The sequence below is a fragment of the Sus scrofa genome, chromosome 10, assembly GCF_000003025.6.
Source record: "Sus scrofa isolate TJ Tabasco breed Duroc chromosome 10, Sscrofa11.1, whole genome shotgun sequence".
NCBI lineage: Eukaryota > Metazoa > Chordata > Mammalia > Artiodactyla > Suidae > Sus > Sus scrofa.
The window spans coordinates 9611073-9631188 of record NC_010452.4 but is presented as its reverse complement, the minus strand read 5'-3'; the positions used below and the strand labels follow the sequence as shown (position 1 = coordinate 9631188).

General features: G+C 40.6%; 1 protein-coding gene across 2 annotated transcripts in view; it reads left to right on the top strand.

The window, feature by feature from the left end:
* EPRS (glutamyl-prolyl-tRNA synthetase) overlaps positions 1-20116 on the top strand; it is a 69116-nt gene that overhangs the window by 17228 nt on the left and 31772 nt on the right. The window contains exons 7-17 of one of the 2 annotated variants that reach the window (XM_021064314.1): positions 1369-1495; positions 2178-2370; positions 3767-3938; positions 5928-6161; positions 7154-7238; positions 7649-7708; positions 8010-8030; positions 12799-12909; positions 16943-17079; positions 17912-18119; positions 18978-19090. In XM_021064314.1, coding sequence (XP_020919973.1) covers positions 1369-1495; positions 2178-2370; positions 3767-3938; positions 5928-6161; positions 7154-7238; positions 7649-7708; positions 8010-8030; positions 12799-12909; positions 16943-17079; positions 17912-18119; positions 18978-19090 — 1461 coding nt within the window. The remainder of the gene's footprint in view (positions 1-1368; positions 1496-2177; positions 2371-3766; positions 3939-5927; positions 6162-7153; positions 7239-7648; positions 7709-8009; positions 8031-12798; positions 12910-16942; positions 17080-17911; positions 18120-18977; positions 19091-20116) is intronic. The other variant, XM_021064315.1, reaches the window with a different exon arrangement.

Here is a 20116-nt window from a genome sequence, read left to right as displayed (position 1 = left end):
TATGCTGTGGGTTTGGCCCTAAACAGCAAAAAAAATAAATAAATAAATAAATAACATGTTATTGGGTGTAATACTTTGAGTGGAAACTGCATAAAGCATTCATTCATTTTCAGAACTCACAGTCCTTTATTTTTAACAAACTTTTAATTTTAGAATTCTTTTAGATTTGTAGGAATATTGCAGAAATAGGTTTTTTTAAAAGTTCCCGTGTATCTACACCCAGTTTACCATCACGTTAACATCTTACATACATTACGTTGATATACAGTTATTACCTAAGCTCCATATTTTTCTTGGATTTCATTAATTTTCCCCCAATGTCCTTTTTCTCTTCTAGGATTTCATCTGGGTTGCCACTTATGATCCTTTATTTTATGCAGAAATTTTGAATAATCCTAAATACATCGCATTGTGCTTGTCTGCATTAACCTGTGAATATAAATCCTACAGAAGTGTATTATTGATCTGATTACTGTGTGAATATCTAAAAAAAATGAAGTGATTTAAAAAATGACATACAGACATCCAAGGGCTTGTACCTTTTCCTCCTCTTGAAAGCAGCTGAGATCAGAGGTGTGCATGAGACTAGGGGACTGGGACACCAGGACTGTGGCTGCCACAGTTGACGAAGCAGTAGGGTATAGGATGTTGCTTTTTACCCAGTTCACTGACAGGGGAGAATGTTGGTACATAATATTTTTAAGTACATCTAATTGATTTTATCCCATGTAACTGTCAGCTGCCCAAAGCACAGAATAGTGGTTTCATAGGAGGATGGTACTGGATGAGACCTCCAAGATCATTTAGTTAAAATCTTTTTATTTTGGCCTCTAGGAACACTGAAGCCTAGAGGAGTAAAGTGGCTTTCCTGTGGCTTCCTAATTCTCAGGAGCTCTTATTGAATTCTCGCAGCGACAGTGGCGTTCTCAGAGGCGTCTGTGTCTGTGTCTGTGTGGTGGTTGGTGCCCAGGTCTCTGTAGTAGCTGGTCTTGTTAAAGCCCTGGAGCCACAGAGCTCTGTAAACACTTGGGAAAGCAGTTTTCCTCTTAACTAAATGACCCTTCATTCCTCAGTAAAAAAAGGAAAATGGAGATTCGCCTTAAGATTGTAATGTTTGTAAATAACTTGTTCCTTTGTGAGATTTTTACGTGTGAAATTGTTCCGTGTAATTATCTGGTAAACGTTGTAGAGTTTTTTCTTCCTCAGGGTCCGATTTTCTATCACAGTACTTCTTGTTAGCAAATAAAATATGACTGGAATACAAACTAGAAGGATTTTTGTTTAGTTTTCATCTCCTCAAAAAGGTTACGTTGAAGCATTTAGTTAAAACCTGTTAATAAGTGTCTTTGTAAAATGTTTTTGTTTTAGTTACTTACACATTGGGCATGCAAAAGCTGCTCTTCTGAACCAGCACTACCAGGTTAACTTTAAAGGGAAACTGATCATGAGATTTGATGACACAAATCCTGAGAAAGAAAAGGAAGATTTTGAGAAGGTAATTAAAGGTGTAGTGATGACCCTTGTCAGTAAAGCTAATTAAAATTGGAGGATGGCTTGATACCTTCATGGTATGAAAATAAATTAAGTTTGTTCTCATAGCTGCTTCTTTTGCTCATCTATATATTCTTTGCCTAAGCCAAGAATTGTTGAGCTACCATACCACAAACTTCAATTTATTTATTTTTCTTCTCCTCAGTTGTAGAATTTTTCTAAGTGCTACATTTTCTTGTAAATATCAGTTTCTTAAATGACTTGGTCACTAGAAGCAGATTTCCTTTTTGTCGTGTATCATTTTATGAATGAAACAAATATGAAGTAGGTATTGGAAAGTATGATGTTTTCCTAGCCTCTTGTATTATTTAGAAGTGCTGCAATATATTCAAAGAGAGGGCCAATTATTGTCAGCATGACCAACAATAATCAGCTTTTCCAGAGTAAATGGAAAGCATTCTGAGGTCAGCTTTCTCAGCTGAAAATCTGGAGGCTAGTGTAATGAATCTCTCTCTCTCTTTTTTTTTTTTCCTTTTCTGATCTAATATACAATTTCCACAACCATTTTCAGGCTATGTAAGACTGATGGTGTATTATTACGTTTGCCCAAATGCAGTATCAAGGATTGGAAATACACAAGAAACTGCCCAAGATAAACTGATGGTTATTTTGGATTCTTATTGCAGGTTATCTTGGAAGATGTCGCAATGTTGCATATCAAACCCGATCAATTTACTTACACCTCGGATCATTTTGAAACTATAATGAAATATGCCGAGAAGCTAATTCAGGAAGGGAAAGCTTATGTGGATGATACGCCTGCCGAGCAGATGAAAGCAGAGCGTGAGCAGAGGATAGAATCCAAACACAGAGCAAACTGTAAGGCACATTTCCTGCTTCATGTTTTAATTGATATTCTTGGGTTCTGCTTCTGTAGTAGAACATAATTTTTTTTTTTTTTCCTGTGGAAGATGCTGGTTTGAAACACATTTGGGAATATGTTTCATGAGTTAATTCATCTCTTAGAAGTCCCTCCTCTGTCATCTTTGTTTTGTTCTTTGTTGGTGACACAGCTGCATGGGAAGCGTGTGTGCCCTCAGCCTCTCACGTGTTACCTGCGGTCTTCTGCGTTCACTCCCTCGGAGCGATTCTTTCTGCAGCATTTTGTAGTCCTCGCAGTTTAAATACATAGCCTTTCTAATTAGCCTGTCTGAGGATCCTATTAGGCACCCCACATCATCTGCCAGCACCTGCTAGGTGTGAATGTGTGTGTAAGCTCGGTGTTTCCTCTGGTCTGCGATAGCGCTTGACGAAGAAAGCTTATCTTCTTTTGTTTATTTCTTGTTCCTGAGCTTCTGAATCTGGCTCTTGTCATCGTGTAGTTATGTTGCTAGAACTTCCATACTGCTATGCTGTCTTGAGCGTCATATTGGGGAAGTACAGTAAATTCAAATTGTTGTGAGTGTCCCTCTCTTTTTATTTACTCTCTTAAGCTTCTGTACGTTTTCAAAGATGATTCATAGCTGGACATTGAGGCCTAAGGGCAGATAGAGATAGAGCGCCCATCACGTCTTCAGCAGTTTCCACCGAGCATCGTTGTTGACAGATCGTTCTCACTCGCGTGGGACGGTGCCTGCCTGACCTTTATCAGTGGGACAGAGGGTTTGTTCCCTGCCATAAACTTGTATCACTGTCTGTGTATCCCTCATTATTTTGGCTCTAAGAGTATCCTGCTTTCCACTGGAATGACCGAAGGTGCTTTTGAGGAGCCCAGGGGCTCGGGCTCTCAGCGTCAGCTGTGTTCTTTAGATGGGCGTGGGCTGCAGTGCTGACGCCTGGGCCAGGCCTGATGGGTCTGTCCCCTGGGTGTGAGGTGGCAAAGGGACAGAATGCTTCTGCTTCAGCACACATACCCTGGCCAGTTGTGCCGTAATGGGAAAGTGGGAGACACTGGATGAGAGAAACCTGAGGCCTCAGACATCCTCCTTACCCTTCGTCAGTGCTGTGCTAGTGGGGTGTGTTGACTTTTAAAGCATGTTGATATAGAGTACGTTTCCTAGGTGTTTTGTGGGAATTTTTCATTGAAAAAGGTAATGCATTTACTCTTGGTATCAGATATTGGAACTGTTAGAGTACTTTTAAACTAGTGGATGTGCTTATGATACGAAACCAGAAGGTGAACATTTTTCATCAAATTATAAGGCTCAAAATAATTTTGAATTCAACTAGATTGGTAATACATTAGATAAACTATAGCATAACTGTCATTTTATAGCTGTTGAGAAGAATCTACAAATGTGGGAAGAAATGAAAAAGGGAAGCCAGTTTGGTCAGTCCTGTTGTTTGCGAGCGAAAATTGACATGAGCAGTAATAACGGGTGCATGAGGGATCCAACGCTTTATCGCTGCAAAATTCAACCCCACCCAAGAACTGGAAATAAATACAAGTAAGTGTGTTTCTTTGATTTCATTAGCTCGCAGTGCTTCTGCTTTGACGCTCACTGTGAACACAGAGTAGAGAGTGGATGCAGAAGTCGGGGGCCCTCGAGCTGGGGTCATCATGGGTTACCTGGCTGCTAAAGCACAGAGCGTCTTAGGATGCTGCTGACCTATCAGTTAGGGTTAGAGTATGTTACCTCCAAGATCATTTCCATCCATGAAAGTCCTGGAGTCTGCCTGAAGTTGCTTCTAGTGTGTCGATTAGGTATCCTGTGGTTTCTTCAAGTGAAAAGTCTTCTCTTCCTCTTACAAACTGATTCTGCTAGACACAGATTGATTTGCAAACATGACAGAATGGAAAATTTAAAGAAAGGTGAACAGTACAAGAAAGTATTATTTTTTTCTAGTTTTTGGTTTAGTTTTCTGTGTAGGTTTTCAGCTTGACAATTTTTTTTTTTTTTTTTGCTTTTTTAGGGCGCACCCACAGCATATGGAAGTTCCCAGGCTAGGGGTCCAATCAGAGCTACAGCTGCCAGCTTATGCCACAGCCACAGCAATGCCAGATCTGAGCCATGGCTACAACCTACACTGTAGCTCATGGCAACGCCAGATCCTTAACCCACTGCAACCAGGGATTGAACCTGCAACCTCATGGTTCCTAGTCAGATTGTTCCCACTGCGCCACAACAGGAACTCCCAGCTTAACAAATTTTTTTTCTTAAAATGGCCTCTCTGCTCCCACTGTCATTAACTAAAAAGTAACCATAGACTTTATTTTTTTATACTTTGAAGAAACCTAGTACAAATGCTGAATTACAACTTCTGAGAAGACTGGTGAGTGATGCCCTGGTTAGCTAATGTGACTTTACACTTGTGGGTGCAGGTGTGTGTATGTAGACAAAACACTTTCTGTGTGTATATTTATGTCCTTCATTTTTAACAGGGCAGTTGCGCCTCGTTGACCAAACAGATGTTTGGAATACATTTGGAAAAGTGAATTTGGGTACACATTTTCAGTGACAGATAATTGCAAAGCATAGTGCAATAATACAGTAGCGTCTTAGTGAAGTTGTATCCTACGAATTATAAGGCATAATGGAGTAATATAATTTTTAAAATTCGAGAGTTCCCTTGTGGCTCAGTGGGTTAAGGATCTGGCATTGTCACTGCTATGGCACAGATTTGATCCCTGGCCTGGAGCTTTCTGCACACTGCCAGCATGGGCAAAAAAGGAAAAGAAAACTGTGTGTGTTGCGTACATTATTTTAAACAGAACTTGTCTTTAAAACTATACCGTCTTAAATAGAATTTTTAATATAAGAATTTTCTTCTCTTGTCAAAAGAAGGAAATGCTCTGTTCTTCAATGAGCTTAATTACAAAAGTATTAAACTTAGAGATCTGCTTGAGTGTAGGATTATTTAAGATGTTGAAAACTTAAATTCTCTCAAAATTATTATTGCTTCCTACCATGACAAACATTGGCCATTACAGAAATATGATTATAGAATTGACTGTGCCAATATCCAGTTGTCTGTTAAATTGGTAATTTGCTTCTTTGTTTGAATATTGAGTGGGTAACTAATTCACTGTCCTCAAAGTCTGAAATGTTTTGATATACTTTGAATATTATGACTCATAATACCTGTTGGCTTTTAAGAAATTCTGCGGGGTTTTTTTTTTTGGTATTTTTTCAGGGCTGCACCCAAGGCACATGGAGATTCTCAGGCTAGGGGTTGAATCAGAGCTGTAGCTGCTGGCCTACACCATAGCCACAGCAACGGTAGATCCTTGACCCTCTGAGCAAGGATGGGGATTGAACCTTCGTCTTCATGGATGCTAGTCAGATTCATTTCTGCTGAGCCACAATGGGAACTCTAGAAATTCTCAATTTGTAAGGAATTATGTTTACATTCGTATTGCTGCTTATAATGCCTCATATAAGATTAAAGGGGTTAAATCCTTCACTGATGTTCAAAGTATTCCCTTTTATTTCTAGTGTTTATCCAACGTACGATTTTGCCTGCCCCATAGTTGACAGCATCGAAGGTGTTACACATGCCCTGAGAACCACAGAGTACCATGACAGAGATGAACAGTTTTACTGGATCATTGAAGCTTTAGGCATAAGGAAACCATATATTTGGGAATATAGTCGGCTCAATCTCAACAACACAGTGCTGTCCAAAAGAAAGCTCACGTGGTTTGTCGACGAAGGACTCGTAGATGGCTGGTATGTTTGCTCTCAGCTGGAGTGGAGGGCAGTAAGCACAGGGTGGCTGATGGGCTTTTAAACTGCTTCGCGGGCGGGGGAAGGTGAATGGGAGGGGCCTGTAGGGTTTCTGGTCTTTGTCTTTATTTCACCCAGTTGTTCAGGTACCCTCCTCTTGTGTTGTAGTGCTACAAAGATGGGATCCTGTGTTTGAGGCTAGAAAAAGCTTAACTATCTCTGTAGCACATTAATAACCTATATGTGATTTCTAAGGGAAAGATGAATATGAAAATCAAAGTGATCTTAAAGCCATGAATCCATGTAAATGAAACCTCTTCACACAGGCTACCATGCTTATAAGCTGAAGAATATATTTTTTTAACCTGAATCAACAAGGATGTGTGTATTAGTTTATATTAGCATCACATACCCGCGACACATGTTAAGTATATGTTAAATGATGCATAATTTTAGACTTTTACTGTGGAGCTGAATTTGGCAAAATACAAGTGTATTTTGGGCCCCATGCAAAGGTTATTATTACAAACTTACTGAAGTTTTCCAATCTCTGCAGAATATTAATAGCCAACACATCTATGTATTTTTTTTTTTTACAACCCCAAAGGGTTTATAAAGCATATTTGTATGGGATGATAGAATAACCATCTCTTATCTGTCTTATGCTCATATGTAGAATGGGGACCTTGAATGTTAGTTACATGAAAAACAAATAAGAATGTTGTAGTGCATGGGTTTTCTGTATTTGAAGATGTCACCTTTGTGTCTTTTTTATGAATGTTTTGCTGCTTCCAGTCGTGCATCCATAGTGAGTGATGTTTGACTAGTGAGCAGTTTTCCTCTCCATGAACTTGAGCTCAGTGGTATTGTGATCTGCCTAATTGTTATAACCAGCTCTTGGTCCAGATGTTTAACAGACTGAGCATAGTGTTATTCAGTAAGGTGTTTCGTCCCTGCCCCCACGTACTAAAGCCCCCCCGCTGCTCACTCCCCAGGGATGACCCTCGGTTCCCTACAGTGCGGGGCGTGCTGAGAAGAGGGATGACGGTCGAAGGACTCAAACAGTTTATTGCTGCTCAGGTAACTTAACAGCTTCTTGCCCAGCTTCTCTGTTTGGATTTTCAAGTGTTGTTTATAGCCTTTTAGTTTTTATTATTCCTGTTCTTTGGATTCCTTGCTTGTTCTTATGATGCAAGGGCAGAGTGTTTTTGAAAAAACACTACTTATTATAGTGGAAAATTGAGAATGTCGTCACCTCCTGTGCAAGGGTTGGACAAAGGCAACTGTGGAATTTTTACCCAGTGACTGTTGACTCTAACTCAGAGTAACCAGATTACTTTGTACATACTAAGTTTTATGTTCCAGCGGAAGTAAACCCGCCAGGTATTGATCAGGTTTATTTATTTTCTAGTATGCCTAACTTATTTTCTTAAATAGTCTAGTTAATACGTCTTGCTCTTATTTAAGCCATTTTGTTACTGTTTTTCTAGGGTTCCTCTCGTTCAATTGTGAACATGGAATGGGACAAAATTTGGGCATTTAACAAAAAGGTACATGTTTTGATTCCTGGTCCTCTTTTCTCATGCCTAACTCCTAAACAATAGAACACATGTAGACTTCATTAGTGTGTTCCTGGTAGGGGAGATTTTGTGCAGAATATTATAACTTTGTATATTTTCAGGAAAATGGAATGTTTTACTTTTTTTAAACATACAAAGTGCATTAAACCTGTAAACCGTACCAAACAAGTCACAGTGATGAAAATAAACAGACTTGGAGTTAGGGGGAACGGTAACAGTTTTTTCCTTAAAACTTTTTTGAACATTTGCATTTCATTTTTCTGCTTTCAAGCTGCGAGCTCTCTGTAAGAAGGTATCACCTAAAGCTTTTATTTGCCTTCCTAAGCGCGTCGCTTTTAGCATATTACGTGTTATGACCTGAGATGTTATACAGCTTTGAAGCACAATCACACTTCTGTAAGAGACTGTTCATACCCACTGAAAATGCATTATTCCTGTTTTTAGAAAACATGTCCTCTGGTTTTCTTACTGGCAGAGGGAAGATTTGGCTATAATTCCCTTGTGTACTGAGAGGACATAGAGCTTTAAAGACACGTATTTCATTGAATTGTCCTGAAGGTTTATGAATTATAATTCCTGTGTCTTACTGAACCTAGCTTAAAAAAACTGTTTCTTAAATTAAATGAGGAATATTGCATATAGAGATTGTTCCTTACTTATTGGAAGCAGATGTTTAGACACTATAATAAGGCAAACATTAAAGTGCCATGTTTTAAATTATGGTTTCTGTGATTGTGTTATGTAAATTCTTTTTTTCTTTTTCTTTTTTTTTTTTTTTTTTGTATTGCTGCTTGATTGTGCCGATGCCTTGCCTCAAAAAATAGTTGCTTGTCTTGCATGTGTCTTGAGTTTATTTTATTTGGTCTTTTGTGTTTAGTCCTTTTTTGGATACGTAAGGGAATTATTAATTGGTTCTCTCTGTTGCTGCAGTTACTAATAAATACAGGCAAAATGTACAGGCAGAGTTAACATTGGTATGCCTTTCATTAAGAATCCAGTTTTAAAAGTTTTCTGTTTTAATGCAGTGTACGTGTACACTTAGTTCAGGTATATCAGAATATTTCCTCTAGGCTGACAGTTCTCTGGGGTCGATTAAATGAACAGCTGGACAGCCACGCCTTCCTTTCCTTTTTCTCCCTCTTTTAGGTCATTTTTTTTTAATATTTATTGCCCACATTTCTAAATAAGGTATGTGTATTGGCACTTAATGGTTTTTGGTTTTGGTTTTTCACCAGTTTTAGGCACCGTCAGTTTACTTTCCACAGTTGGAAGGTGAGGATTTAGGTCTTTTTCTCGTAACTTGTTGGCTTTCTTATGGCTGATTGTTTTGCTGTGTTGTGTTTCCCTCATTTGCCTGGTTTTCATTCTGTCTCAAACTCTCCACAAGTTGTCTCCGTCTCCTGCTGAAATGTTGACATGCCTCCAGGGTTCTGGTGTCACCGCAGGGACGTCCCTGCCAGGGCCCTGGGCGCAGCTCAGGTCTCATCCAGACGAGGGGCCTGTTCCCTCGGAGGCGCACCTGTCTCCCAGCTCAGTCGCCTCCTCATCCTGGGACCCCCCCTGCCTCTCTTCTCGGATGGGTCGTCTTGGACCTCCAGCTCTCTGTGGCCTTTTGCTCAGCTGTACTGTGTCCTCGGGCGGCCCCTCACAAAGGGAGCATGAGGGGACGATTTCTGCGACCTTGGATATGTCCCGCTTCTTCACTTCGAAATTTCCCGGTCATGTGCCTTGGGTGGGTCTGTTTTCATCCGCATCCGCTGGAAGAACATGGCGCTTCCAGTGGGAAACTCATTCCTTCCGTTCTGCAGAATTTTCTTGAATTCTTTCCTGTTTCTTTTTTCCTCTGCTCCGTGTCTGTCTTCTTTCTGGAACTTTTCTTGAGCACATGTTGGGCCTTCTGGACTATTTCTCTCATTTTATTTTCTCTCTTATTTTCCGTCTTATCTTTTGGCTCTCCTTTCTGGTGGATGTACTCAGCCCGGTCTTCTCAGCTGCTGTGGAGTCTTTCATTTATGTGGTGATATTTCCACGATTTCTCTTTCGCGCTCTGAATTTTCTTTTCTTTCTTTCTTTTTTCTATGTGTGCTCTGCATTTTCAAAATAACTTCTTATTCCTCTTTTATGATTGTAGTTGTATTATCAATAGTATTTTTTCTTATAACATCTCGTTCCTCCAGGTTGTTTATTTTGGTTCTTCTTTGACGTCAGAGGCATTTCTCAGGTGTCTGGTGAGCCATGGTTGGTACTCTGCTCAGTTTAACACGGGGGCAGAGGAGAGGGATGGAAGCCCTGAGAGAGGTTGGGCCCGTCCTCTGAGCCTCCCCGTGGGATGCTCTGCCGGGCCAGTTAACTGGAGAGCTCTCTGTGACCATAACTTTATGTTCTGGCTCTTGGATTAGGCAGTTTGTCCAGAGGAGTTCCTTTCAGTTAAGCTGCTGAAGTGTGAGGCCTGAGGGCCAGGGCTGTGGGGCTGACCAGGCAGGACTGCTGGGGCCTTCACCTCTGGAGTCATCTGTCCTCTTAATGCCCTCAGGGGAATCCTCCCCTTCAGAGGAAGGGTCCCTGGACTCTTTGGAGTCATTTAAAACCACTGGTCCAGAGACTTTCATAATTGTACAATTTGAGAACTGCAAAAGACTTCATAAATCTTTTAATCCGAGGTTTCCCAAACTTGTCTGATTCTAACCATCCTGTCGAATGCTTGTTGAAAATAGATTTCCAGAGTTCATTTCAGACCATTAGAATCACAGTCCTTTAGGCTTAAGTGGCCTGAAAATCTGTGTCAGCCTGTGTTGGCGGTGACCATGGTAACTAGGTCTTTGTCAGTCGAGGAAACTGAGCTGCAGTGAACTGAAGTTGGTTTCTCCAGCTGGGTCATCTAGTTTTAGCTTCTTTAAAAGAAGAAATTATATCTTACTGGCTTAAATCCTGAACTGAGTTATGAGTTCCTAAATTACAAGTCAAAGTTAAATCTGGAGTTCCCATTGTGGCACAGCGGAAATGAATCCGACTAGGAACCATGAGGTTTCGGGTTTGGTCCCTGGCCTCGCTCAGTGGGTTAAGGATCCGGCGTTGCCATGAGCTGTGGTGTAGGTCGCAGGCATGGCTCGAATCCTACATTGCTGTGGCTCTGGCGTATGCGGGCGGCTGCAGCTCCAGTTCCACCCATAGCCTGGGAACCTCCATATGCCGCAAGTGTAGCCCTAAACGTGACAAAAAGACAAAAATAAAAAAAGCTAAATCTGTGATGATTCTAACCCAGTAGAAGCTGAAAAAAGGAACCCTTAGCCAGTGAGACTGACTTTCAAAGGAGAGAAAGAATGAAACAGTACCTTTAGAGAGAGGCTGGTACTGCTTTAGAACTGGCCTGAGATACAAGCAGGTAAGGAGTGACAGTCCAGGGGAAGTTAGATGGCTTTTCAGATGTTTCTTCTCCAAGTTCATTCGGAATTTCTACATCAGAAGCTGAAAAATGCTCTCAAACCAAACAACAAAATATACCAACCCAACAATGGCAACAAAAAACCCAGTACCAAACAAACAACAACCGCCAAGTTTAATTAGCCATACTGCTATTTCTTGCACCCTTCTGGTGGGAAGAAAATGACTTTTATTACCTCGCTCTTTGAGTCTTTACTTGCTTCTGTCTCCATTTTTTCTTCCAAATGCTTTATTTAGTATCTCAATACTGCTGTTGTGATTGGTCATCATGGATACTTTAAATTGTAAAAGTGAGAAAAATACATCAGATCCAGAAGGGGTTGCTGCTGCTGTTTCGGAGGTGGAATAGGTTAGAATATAATGGGTACTGCCATTCATTCAGTCAGTCTGTAAATACGTATTGATTACCTGTGTGTGCCAGGCCCTTCTGGGTATTGGGAACACAGTGGTCCCTATATATCTGTGTGTTGTGTATATATATATAGCATGCAGACCAGTATAAATATCTTATTTATACTTTTATCTATAGAATTGCCTTATTATAGTGACCTAATGCTGTTTTGCTTTCTGTGGTGATGTGTTGCTGAACACTGATTATAGAAAATGATACTAAAACATACATCCATTCCTTCAAAACGATCTTCTCCAACAATGCAAAATGGAGTTTTACATTTACCTGTAGGATTTTTTTTTCCCCCTTTTCTTGCGGCCCTGAAGCGTATGGAGTTCCCAGGCAGGGATCAGGTCCAAGGTGCAGTTGAGGCCTAATGCCGGATCCTTAACCCAACTCTGCTGGGCTGGGGATTGAACCTGCGTCCCAGCACTGCAGAGACCTCGCCGATCCCACTGCACCACAAGTGGGAGCTCCTGTAGAGTTTGTATATAACCCCACAGAATACTTCTTCTTTCTAATACTAGAGTTAAAAATTATTTCCAAAATATTTCTAGTATTATGTTTTTTTTTTGTTTTTTTTTTTTATCACAAAGCACAGTAATTTTTATTGCTGCAAGGTATGAATTGAACTATAGTTCCAGGTCAGTGTTATATGCTGGATTATACTTTTTTTTTTTTTTTTTTAAAGTTGCATTTAGGTCAACAGCACTGTTTTTTGTTTTGTTTTTTTTAAATTATTTTCCCCCTGTACAGCAAGGGGGTCAGGTCATCCTTAGATGTATACATTGCAGTTACAGTTTTTTCCCCCACCCTTTCTTCTGTTGTGACATGAGTATCTAGACATAGTTCTCAATGCTATTCAGCAGGATCTCCTTGTAAATCTATTCTAGGTTGTGTCTGATAAGCCCAAGCTAGTATTATGTTTTAACTGTTGGTTTTCTTTCTCTTGTCAGTAGTTGTTCATGGAAAGGAACTCTAAATCCTTCATGTAGTCTTTATTTATGATTAGTTTTCTTTTTCCTACTTGACAGTTAAATATTAGCGAAGCATTAGCCCGTAAACCAAACAATTAGTAAATATTAGAGAAGCGTTAGCAGGTGAATCAAAAAATTAGTAAATGCAGTAACAAAGATTGCCAGTTAGTATTCCTGTGCTCTTACTTATTTTATAGATGAAGTGTACAAAAATGCCTGAATGTTTTAACATGAGGGCGCCTTTGTTGCAGGTGATTGACCCGGTGGCTCCGAGGTACGTGGCGCTACTGAAGAAAGAAGCGGTCCCGGTGAACATCCCTGAGGCCCAGGAGGAGATGAAAGAAGTGGCCAAGCACCCAAAGGTCCTCCTCAGTCCGCCGATGTTGTTCATTGTTCTCCCTGTCAAAGCAGGAGCAGGAGAGTGCAAGGGAGGCTGTACTTGGCCGCAGTAGCTTGGTGTGGGGATCATTTTCTAGCCAGTGTTGCTTGGGCAGGATGTAATTCTAATTTTAAAGTTGTTTAATTAAAAAGAATTGCATACCTTTTTAAAGGTGACTTTCCATTTCCAGGTCCCCGTGCCACACAGCACATCCCTGTCTCACACCCAGTAGTTTGGACCTCCCACTCCCCTGTTCTCCTCACTGCCCCCGCCCCGTAACCACTAGTCTGCGTTTTTGTTTTTATTTTTGTTTTTAGGGCCACACCCAGGGCATATGAAGATTCCCAGGCTAGTGGTCGAATCAGAGCTGCAGCTGCCGGCCTACACCACAGCCACATCAACACGGGATCCAAGCCGAGTCTGCAACCTACACCACAGCTCATGGCAATGCTGAATCCTTAACCCACGGAGTGAAGCCAGGAATTGGACCCACAACCTCATGGTTCCTAATTGAATTTGTTTCTGCTGTGCCATGACGGGAACTCCCTCTTTTTTGTTAATTTCACTCATTTGCTGTATTTTTTGGATTCCACTTATGAGGGATATCATACAGTGTTTTTCTTTGTGTAACATTTCACATAGCATAATGCCCTCTAAGTTCATCCGTGTTGCAGCAAATGGCAAAGTTTTGTTCTTTTTGTGGCTGAGTAGTATCCTGTTGGTGTGTGTGTGTGTGTGTGTGTGCGCGCGCGCGCGCGCGCGCTGTATCTTTATGCATTCCTCTCCGTAGACATGTAGGCTGTTTGCATAACGTGGCAATTATGTAATGCTGTCAAGAACATGGCGGGTGCATGTATCTTGTTCAAATTCATGTGTTTGGGTTTTTGTTTTTGCGTTTTAAGGCTGCAACCCATGGCACATGGAAGCTCCCAAGTTAGGGGTCAAATCGGAGGTACAGCTGCCAGCCTACACCACAGCCATAGCAACACCAGATCTGAGCTGCAAGTTCGACCTACGCCATAGCTCACGGCAACACCAGATCCTTAACCCACTGAGCAAGGCCAGGGATCAAACCCGCATCCTCATGGATACCAGCCAAGAGTTTGTTACCACTGAGCCACAACGGGAACTCAAAATTAGTATTTTTCTTTTGTTTTGTTTTTTTTGTTTGTTTTTGAATATCTACCATAGAAGTGGGATTGCTAGATCATATGGTGGTTCTGTTTTTAGTTTTTTGAAAAACCTACATCCTGTTTTCCACAGTGGCTGTACCAGTCTACATTCCCTTTTCTCTACGTCCTCGCCAGCATTTGTTATTTGTAGACCTTTTGACAGTAGCCCTTCTGACAGATGTGAGGTGATAGCTCATTGTGGTTTTGACGTGCGTTTCTCTGACTAGCGATGTTGAGCATCTCTTCATGTCCTTCTGGCCATCTGCATTTCCCCTTCCGAAAAATGTCTGTTCAGTTCCTCTGCCTGTCTTTTAATCGTAGTGTTTGTTTTTTGTTCTTTTTTGATGTTGAGTGGTGTAAGCTGTTGAGAAATTTGATACTCGTTGAAGTAAATGTTTGTGTGGATTTCTTGGGGAAGAAATTTATTCTGGTATTATTACTTCCTAAGGCAAACCACATGGAACTGTTACACTCAGTCAATGCCTATTTTTATTTTGTGCATACAGCACGTTAGTGTGTAATAAGAATGTATTTCTTTCTGGACTCATTTTGAAAGATGAGGTATTATAATCCAGGCTGTTATTTCTGTGTGGAAACTGAGGTGCACTCTTTATTGAGTTACTCACTTTAGCTTTACCTTTAAGCCAAAACATTACAACCAGTAGTACTGAGTCACAGCATGAGTCCAGAGTCAATCATTCTGCTGTTTACTCTAGTTTAGAAAATATTAGTGGGAGTTCCCCGATCGTCTAGTGGTTAGGATTTGTTGCTTTTCCCACCGTAGCCCAGGTTCAGTTCTTTTGGTCTGAGAACTGAGGTCCCACATCAAGCCACTGCATGCCACAGCCAGAAAAAAAAAAAATTAGTGACGTGGAAATGGTATTTATCTAAATTCAGAATATAAATCTTAAATACACATAGCAGGGAACTCCTCTTAGTTAAAGCAGTGGTTGTCGTCTTACACGGTCCTGGACTGCTTGGTGGATAGTCTTAAAGCAAAAATAGACTCTTGGATTCCAGCTTTGTGAGTTGTCTGTAGATGTCTTTGTAATAAGATGACATCCATAGACTAACTCGTGTACTAGTAAGCTTATGTCCTCGTAGTTGTCTTCGTAACTGTGTGATGTCCAGAGACTCATACATAAGATAATATGCGTCATGAAGAGCTGCAGAAGCTGTACGTGGTAGCCTTACATGATTGCCTTTTTGTGTAAGACGGTAGCTTTTTTTTTAGTTTTAAGAACTTACTTTAAGCGTACCTTTAGTAATTGGGGAGTGTGTGTGTGAGATTGATTTGGCTTTGCCTTTATCTTCCATCTTACTGGTCGATCCAGGTGGGTGGTAGTTTGTGGTAGACAGTATCACCTGCTACAGTTAGCTTTAATGTGAAGCTTAGTTAATGTTTTAAAATTTCGCGAGAATTAAACCATTAAGGGCACTTATTTGTTAAAGTGACAGTTGTGGTCAGATAATTTAGTTAATAAAGAATAAGTAATAGTTAAGAGCTAACTGGTTAGGAAGCACTTTAAATGATGACTGGATTACTCAGTTTGATCTGTGGAATTTTCATTATCATTTCCCTCAGAAGGTATTTTATATTTAGCCTGTCCGTATTCTCTTCTGGGCCCAGCATAATAATGGTTGTTGGGACATACTGATTTTTTTCAAGTGCTTTACTACATCCAATGAATAGTTATTGAACATGTGCTATTTAACATTTATTTCTTTTTTTTTTTGGTCTTTTTGCCATTTCTTTGGGCTGCTTCTGCGGCATATGGAGGTTCCCAGGCTAGGGGTCTAATCGGAGCTGTAGCCACCGGCCGACGCCAGAGCCACAGCAACGCGGGATCCGAGCCGCGTCTGCAACCTACACCACAGCTCACGGCATCACCGGATCGTTAACCCACTGAGCAAGGGCAGGGACTGAACCCGCAACCTCATGGTTCGTAGTCAGATTTGTTAACCACTGCGCCACGACAGGAACTCCTAACATTTATTTCAAAGGATCTTCTTACACTTTTTTTTTCTTTTTCTTTTGTGTTTTTTGTTTTTTTATTTTGCTTTTTAGGGCCGCACCTGTGGCATATGGAAGTTTCCAGGCTAGAGGTCGAATCAGAGCTGCAGCTGCCAGCTTGCCCCACAGCCACTGCAACACCAGATCCGAGCTGCTCTGTGATCTGTGCCACAAGCTCTTGGCAATGCCAGATCCTTAACCCACTGAGCAAGGTCAGGGTTCGAACCTGCGTCCTCATAGACACTGTGTTAGTCTGTTAACCCACTGAGCTGCAGTGGTAACTCTTCTTACACTTCATTTCTTTTGATTTTTGTCAAGCAAAAATTTGAAATTTAACAAATAGAGCATTCTTTTTATTTCCAAGATCTCTTTTTCTTCTTCACATAAAAGGCAGACGCATTGCTCTTTCCATACATGCATATCCTGCTATGTTTGACGTTTGTCCCCTGAACTGTGAGGTCTGCCGTGTCCTGCTAAGGTGACATCTGCTCCCCTAATGTTCTGCAGCCACTGATGAGAAATGACTTCATTTTCTACAGAAGCTTCTGCCACAAAACAGTGAGATTTTGAGGCGAGCAAAGCAGATTCTGGTTAGAGGACTATGTGGCAGTAACTGTGCTGGCTCTAAGAGTGAGGAGTGGTTGTCTTAGCTGTTCATGATCTCAGGGCAGGCCTCCTCATCTAACCCATTCGCCGACAGGCCGGGCGGCTGAACCAGGGTCACAGAGCGGGAGTTCAGATGAATACAGATGGCTTCTGTCTTTGTGAAGGAATAAAATGAATGAATGTATGCATTTACATACCAATACTCTCTTTTTTTAATCACCCAGAATCCCGATGTTGGCCTGAAGCCTGTGTGGTACAGCCCTAAGGTTTTCATTGAAGGGGCCGATGCAGAGACCCTGTCAGAGGGTGAGATGGTTACGTTTATAAACTGGGGCAACATCAACATCACTAAAATACACAAGTAAGAACTTTTTGTTTGTTCCTAAATAAATATGAAAGAAAAGTCTTTTGCGTTTATTCATTAGTTGAAAGTTGCCTAATTCAAACCCATTCATGTTGCTGACTGGTAAATCTGCCCAGTCATAGACACTACAAATTCTAGACATGTTAAATTTTTTTCCATATACATTTCAATTTATTAATACGGTGTCAAGATATCTTTTGCTTATGATTTTTGAAAAGGTCTACGTGTGGATTTTAAAAAATAGTTCTAAGGCTTTAGGGCCCCCTTTTATCATTGAATTCTTAGTATATAATTAATTGTTGGCTGGAGGGATCCTTTGGACAGCATTTGTGTATGTCATGATCTCTGTCCTAAAATCTACTTTAAAATGAATTGTTTTGTGGTGAACATGAGCTTTCTAGTTAGTATAGTTATCATAGTGTGCCAAGATTACATAAATGGGGCATAGTGTGCTAAGATTTAGTGAACTCTGAAGTTTGAATTGTCCAGTCCTTACATCCAATTTCAAGTAGTTGTTAAATGTTTAAAATGCAGTATTACAGATTTTTAAGGCTCACTCCGGGTGACTTAAAAATTCATCAGCGTGTTCACGTTCTTCATCATTGGATCTGTTCTCCAGTGGGCTTTTCCTCTCTTGAAAGCAGGATTGTGCTTTATGCATCTCTTAACCAGTATGTGTCCGGCACCTATTAGAAGCTCAGATAAAAGTTTGATTTGGAATTTTTCCAAGGAAGATCCCTTCTCCATTTATTATAGATACAGAACAAAATAATGCACTAATGGCAGTTCTCATTTGTTTTCTGAAAACACCTTTCAATCTTATTTCTAGAAATGCAGATGGAAAAATTACATCCCTTGATGCAAAATTGAACTTGGAGAACAAAGACTACAAGAAAACCACCAAGATCACGTGGCTTGCAGAGACTGCACGTGCTCTTCCTGTCCCCGCAATCTGTGTCACTTACGAGCACCTGATCACGAAGCCCGTGCTCGGAAAAGACGAGGACTTTAAGCAGTACGTCAACAAGAACAGTAAGGTAGCGTCGAAAAGAAATTGTATTTTATCTTTCCAGGTTGTATAAACTTTTTGTTCGAATTTTTAAAATGAACTTTAAGTATTTGTTTCCTCAGCGAAAAGGGAAAAGATTTCTAGAATTTTGTTAAAAATGATATAAAAGAGGAGTTGCATTGTGGCTCAGTGGGTTAAGGACCCTACATAGTCTTCTTGAGGATGCGGCTTTGATCCCTGACCTCGCTCAGTGGGTTAAGGGTCTGGCGTTGCCACCAGTGGCAGCATAAGTCACAGATAGGCTTGGATCTGGTGTTGCTCTGGCTGTGGTGTAAGCCTATAGTGGCAGCTCTGAATCGGCCCCTGGCTCAGGAAGTTCCATGTGCTGCAAATGCGGCCATAGAATGAACAAAAAAAAAGATATAAAAGAGTAATGTTCCCATTTTACAAATGCTGGAGACTGAGGCATGGTGAGGTTTAGTAACTTGCTTGAGGAGAGGCAATGAGGGGCAGGGCTGGGGTTGGCCTGGCTCTGGAGCCCTTGTGTGAGCCCTGGGGATTCAGAGCTGTGCCAGCTTGCCTCAGCTGGGTCCATAGTGTTGCTTGCATTGTCCTTCGTATTTCTGGTGGGCAACTTTGTATCTGCAGGGACACCAATTGAGGTAGTTAAAAGGTTTCTGAAGCCCATTAGTTTATACATGTTAACTTTTAGAAATGCAATAACTTATCATTATCTATTTTAATATGTCACTTTTATTGCCTGTGCTTAATTAGTAAAGTCTTTAACATACCTGTTCAGCTGCTAGAAAAGCTGCCTGCATTCTAGAGTTGTTTTAGTGCTCTGGTTTTTAAGGAAGCATATTTTGGTCTTATGTCATCCTTACAGCATGAAGAACTAATGCTAGGAGATCCCTGCCTTAAGGATTTGAAAAAAGGAGACATTATACAGCTTCAGAGAAGAGGCTTCTTCATATGTGATCAGCCTTATGAACCTGTTAGGTATGTCAGTGTAACTGAACATTTAAATTAAAATACTTAAAGTTCTTAGAGTAAATTATATTTTAAAAAATTGAACCTCCACTAAAATACTGTACCTGACCTCTGTTCAGTTTAGTGAGTCCCTCTGTATTTTATATTTCAGACCTTATTGTAATAAATGATAAAACTTTGAAACAGCGTAACATTAACAAATTTTATTTCCAAATCATCTTCATGTGGTCCAAGTTAAAAAAAAAAATTCTAGTGTAATTTTTGGGTAAAAATGACTGCTATTCCCTTTCCTTTATAGTGGACTGCAGTTAGCTCTGTTTTAGAATGTGAATGGTGCAGCAGGTACATTTAGAGAACCATAACAAATATTCACTGTTTTTTTAAAAACCATCAAGTAATAGAATTACTAGGAGAAGGCTCAGTCTCTGAATTTTTGTTCGTGTTTCTTTTGGTTTTCTTTTTTTGTCTCTGCTCTTTTTATTGCAACTCTTTAACTTTGGATCAGACCTCTCTCCTGAGCTCCAGACTTGTGAATCTATTTAATGCCTTTTATATACCTCTGAATAGATAGCTTTCCAGTCCCTCAGACTTTAAAATCCAGGATCCTACATGCCGTCTTTGATAAGTTCTCCTTCTTCATCCCTCGTTCCAGTCAGGAAACCTTGGTGTTTCTACTGCCAGCTTAGTTCATCTTTCTGCATCTACTGCTCTGCCTTATTTCACACCCCTGTGTTTCTCCCTTGATTGCCAAAACAGTTTCTATAATAGCCCCTTGCTTCCAGTTTTGCCTTTTTCTAATCCATTTTTCATGTGGTCACCAGTATAACAACTTCAAAGTAGCAGTTTTTATCACATTTTCCCCCCTGTTTAATAATTATTTTTAGCTTCAGAGTAAAATCTAGGAGTTCCCGTCGTGGCTCAGTGGTTAATGAATCCGACTAGGAACCATGAGGTTTTGGGCCTTCCTCAGTGGGTTGGGGATCCAGCGTTGCCTTGAGCTGTGGTGTAGGTCACAGATGTGGCTCAGATCCTACG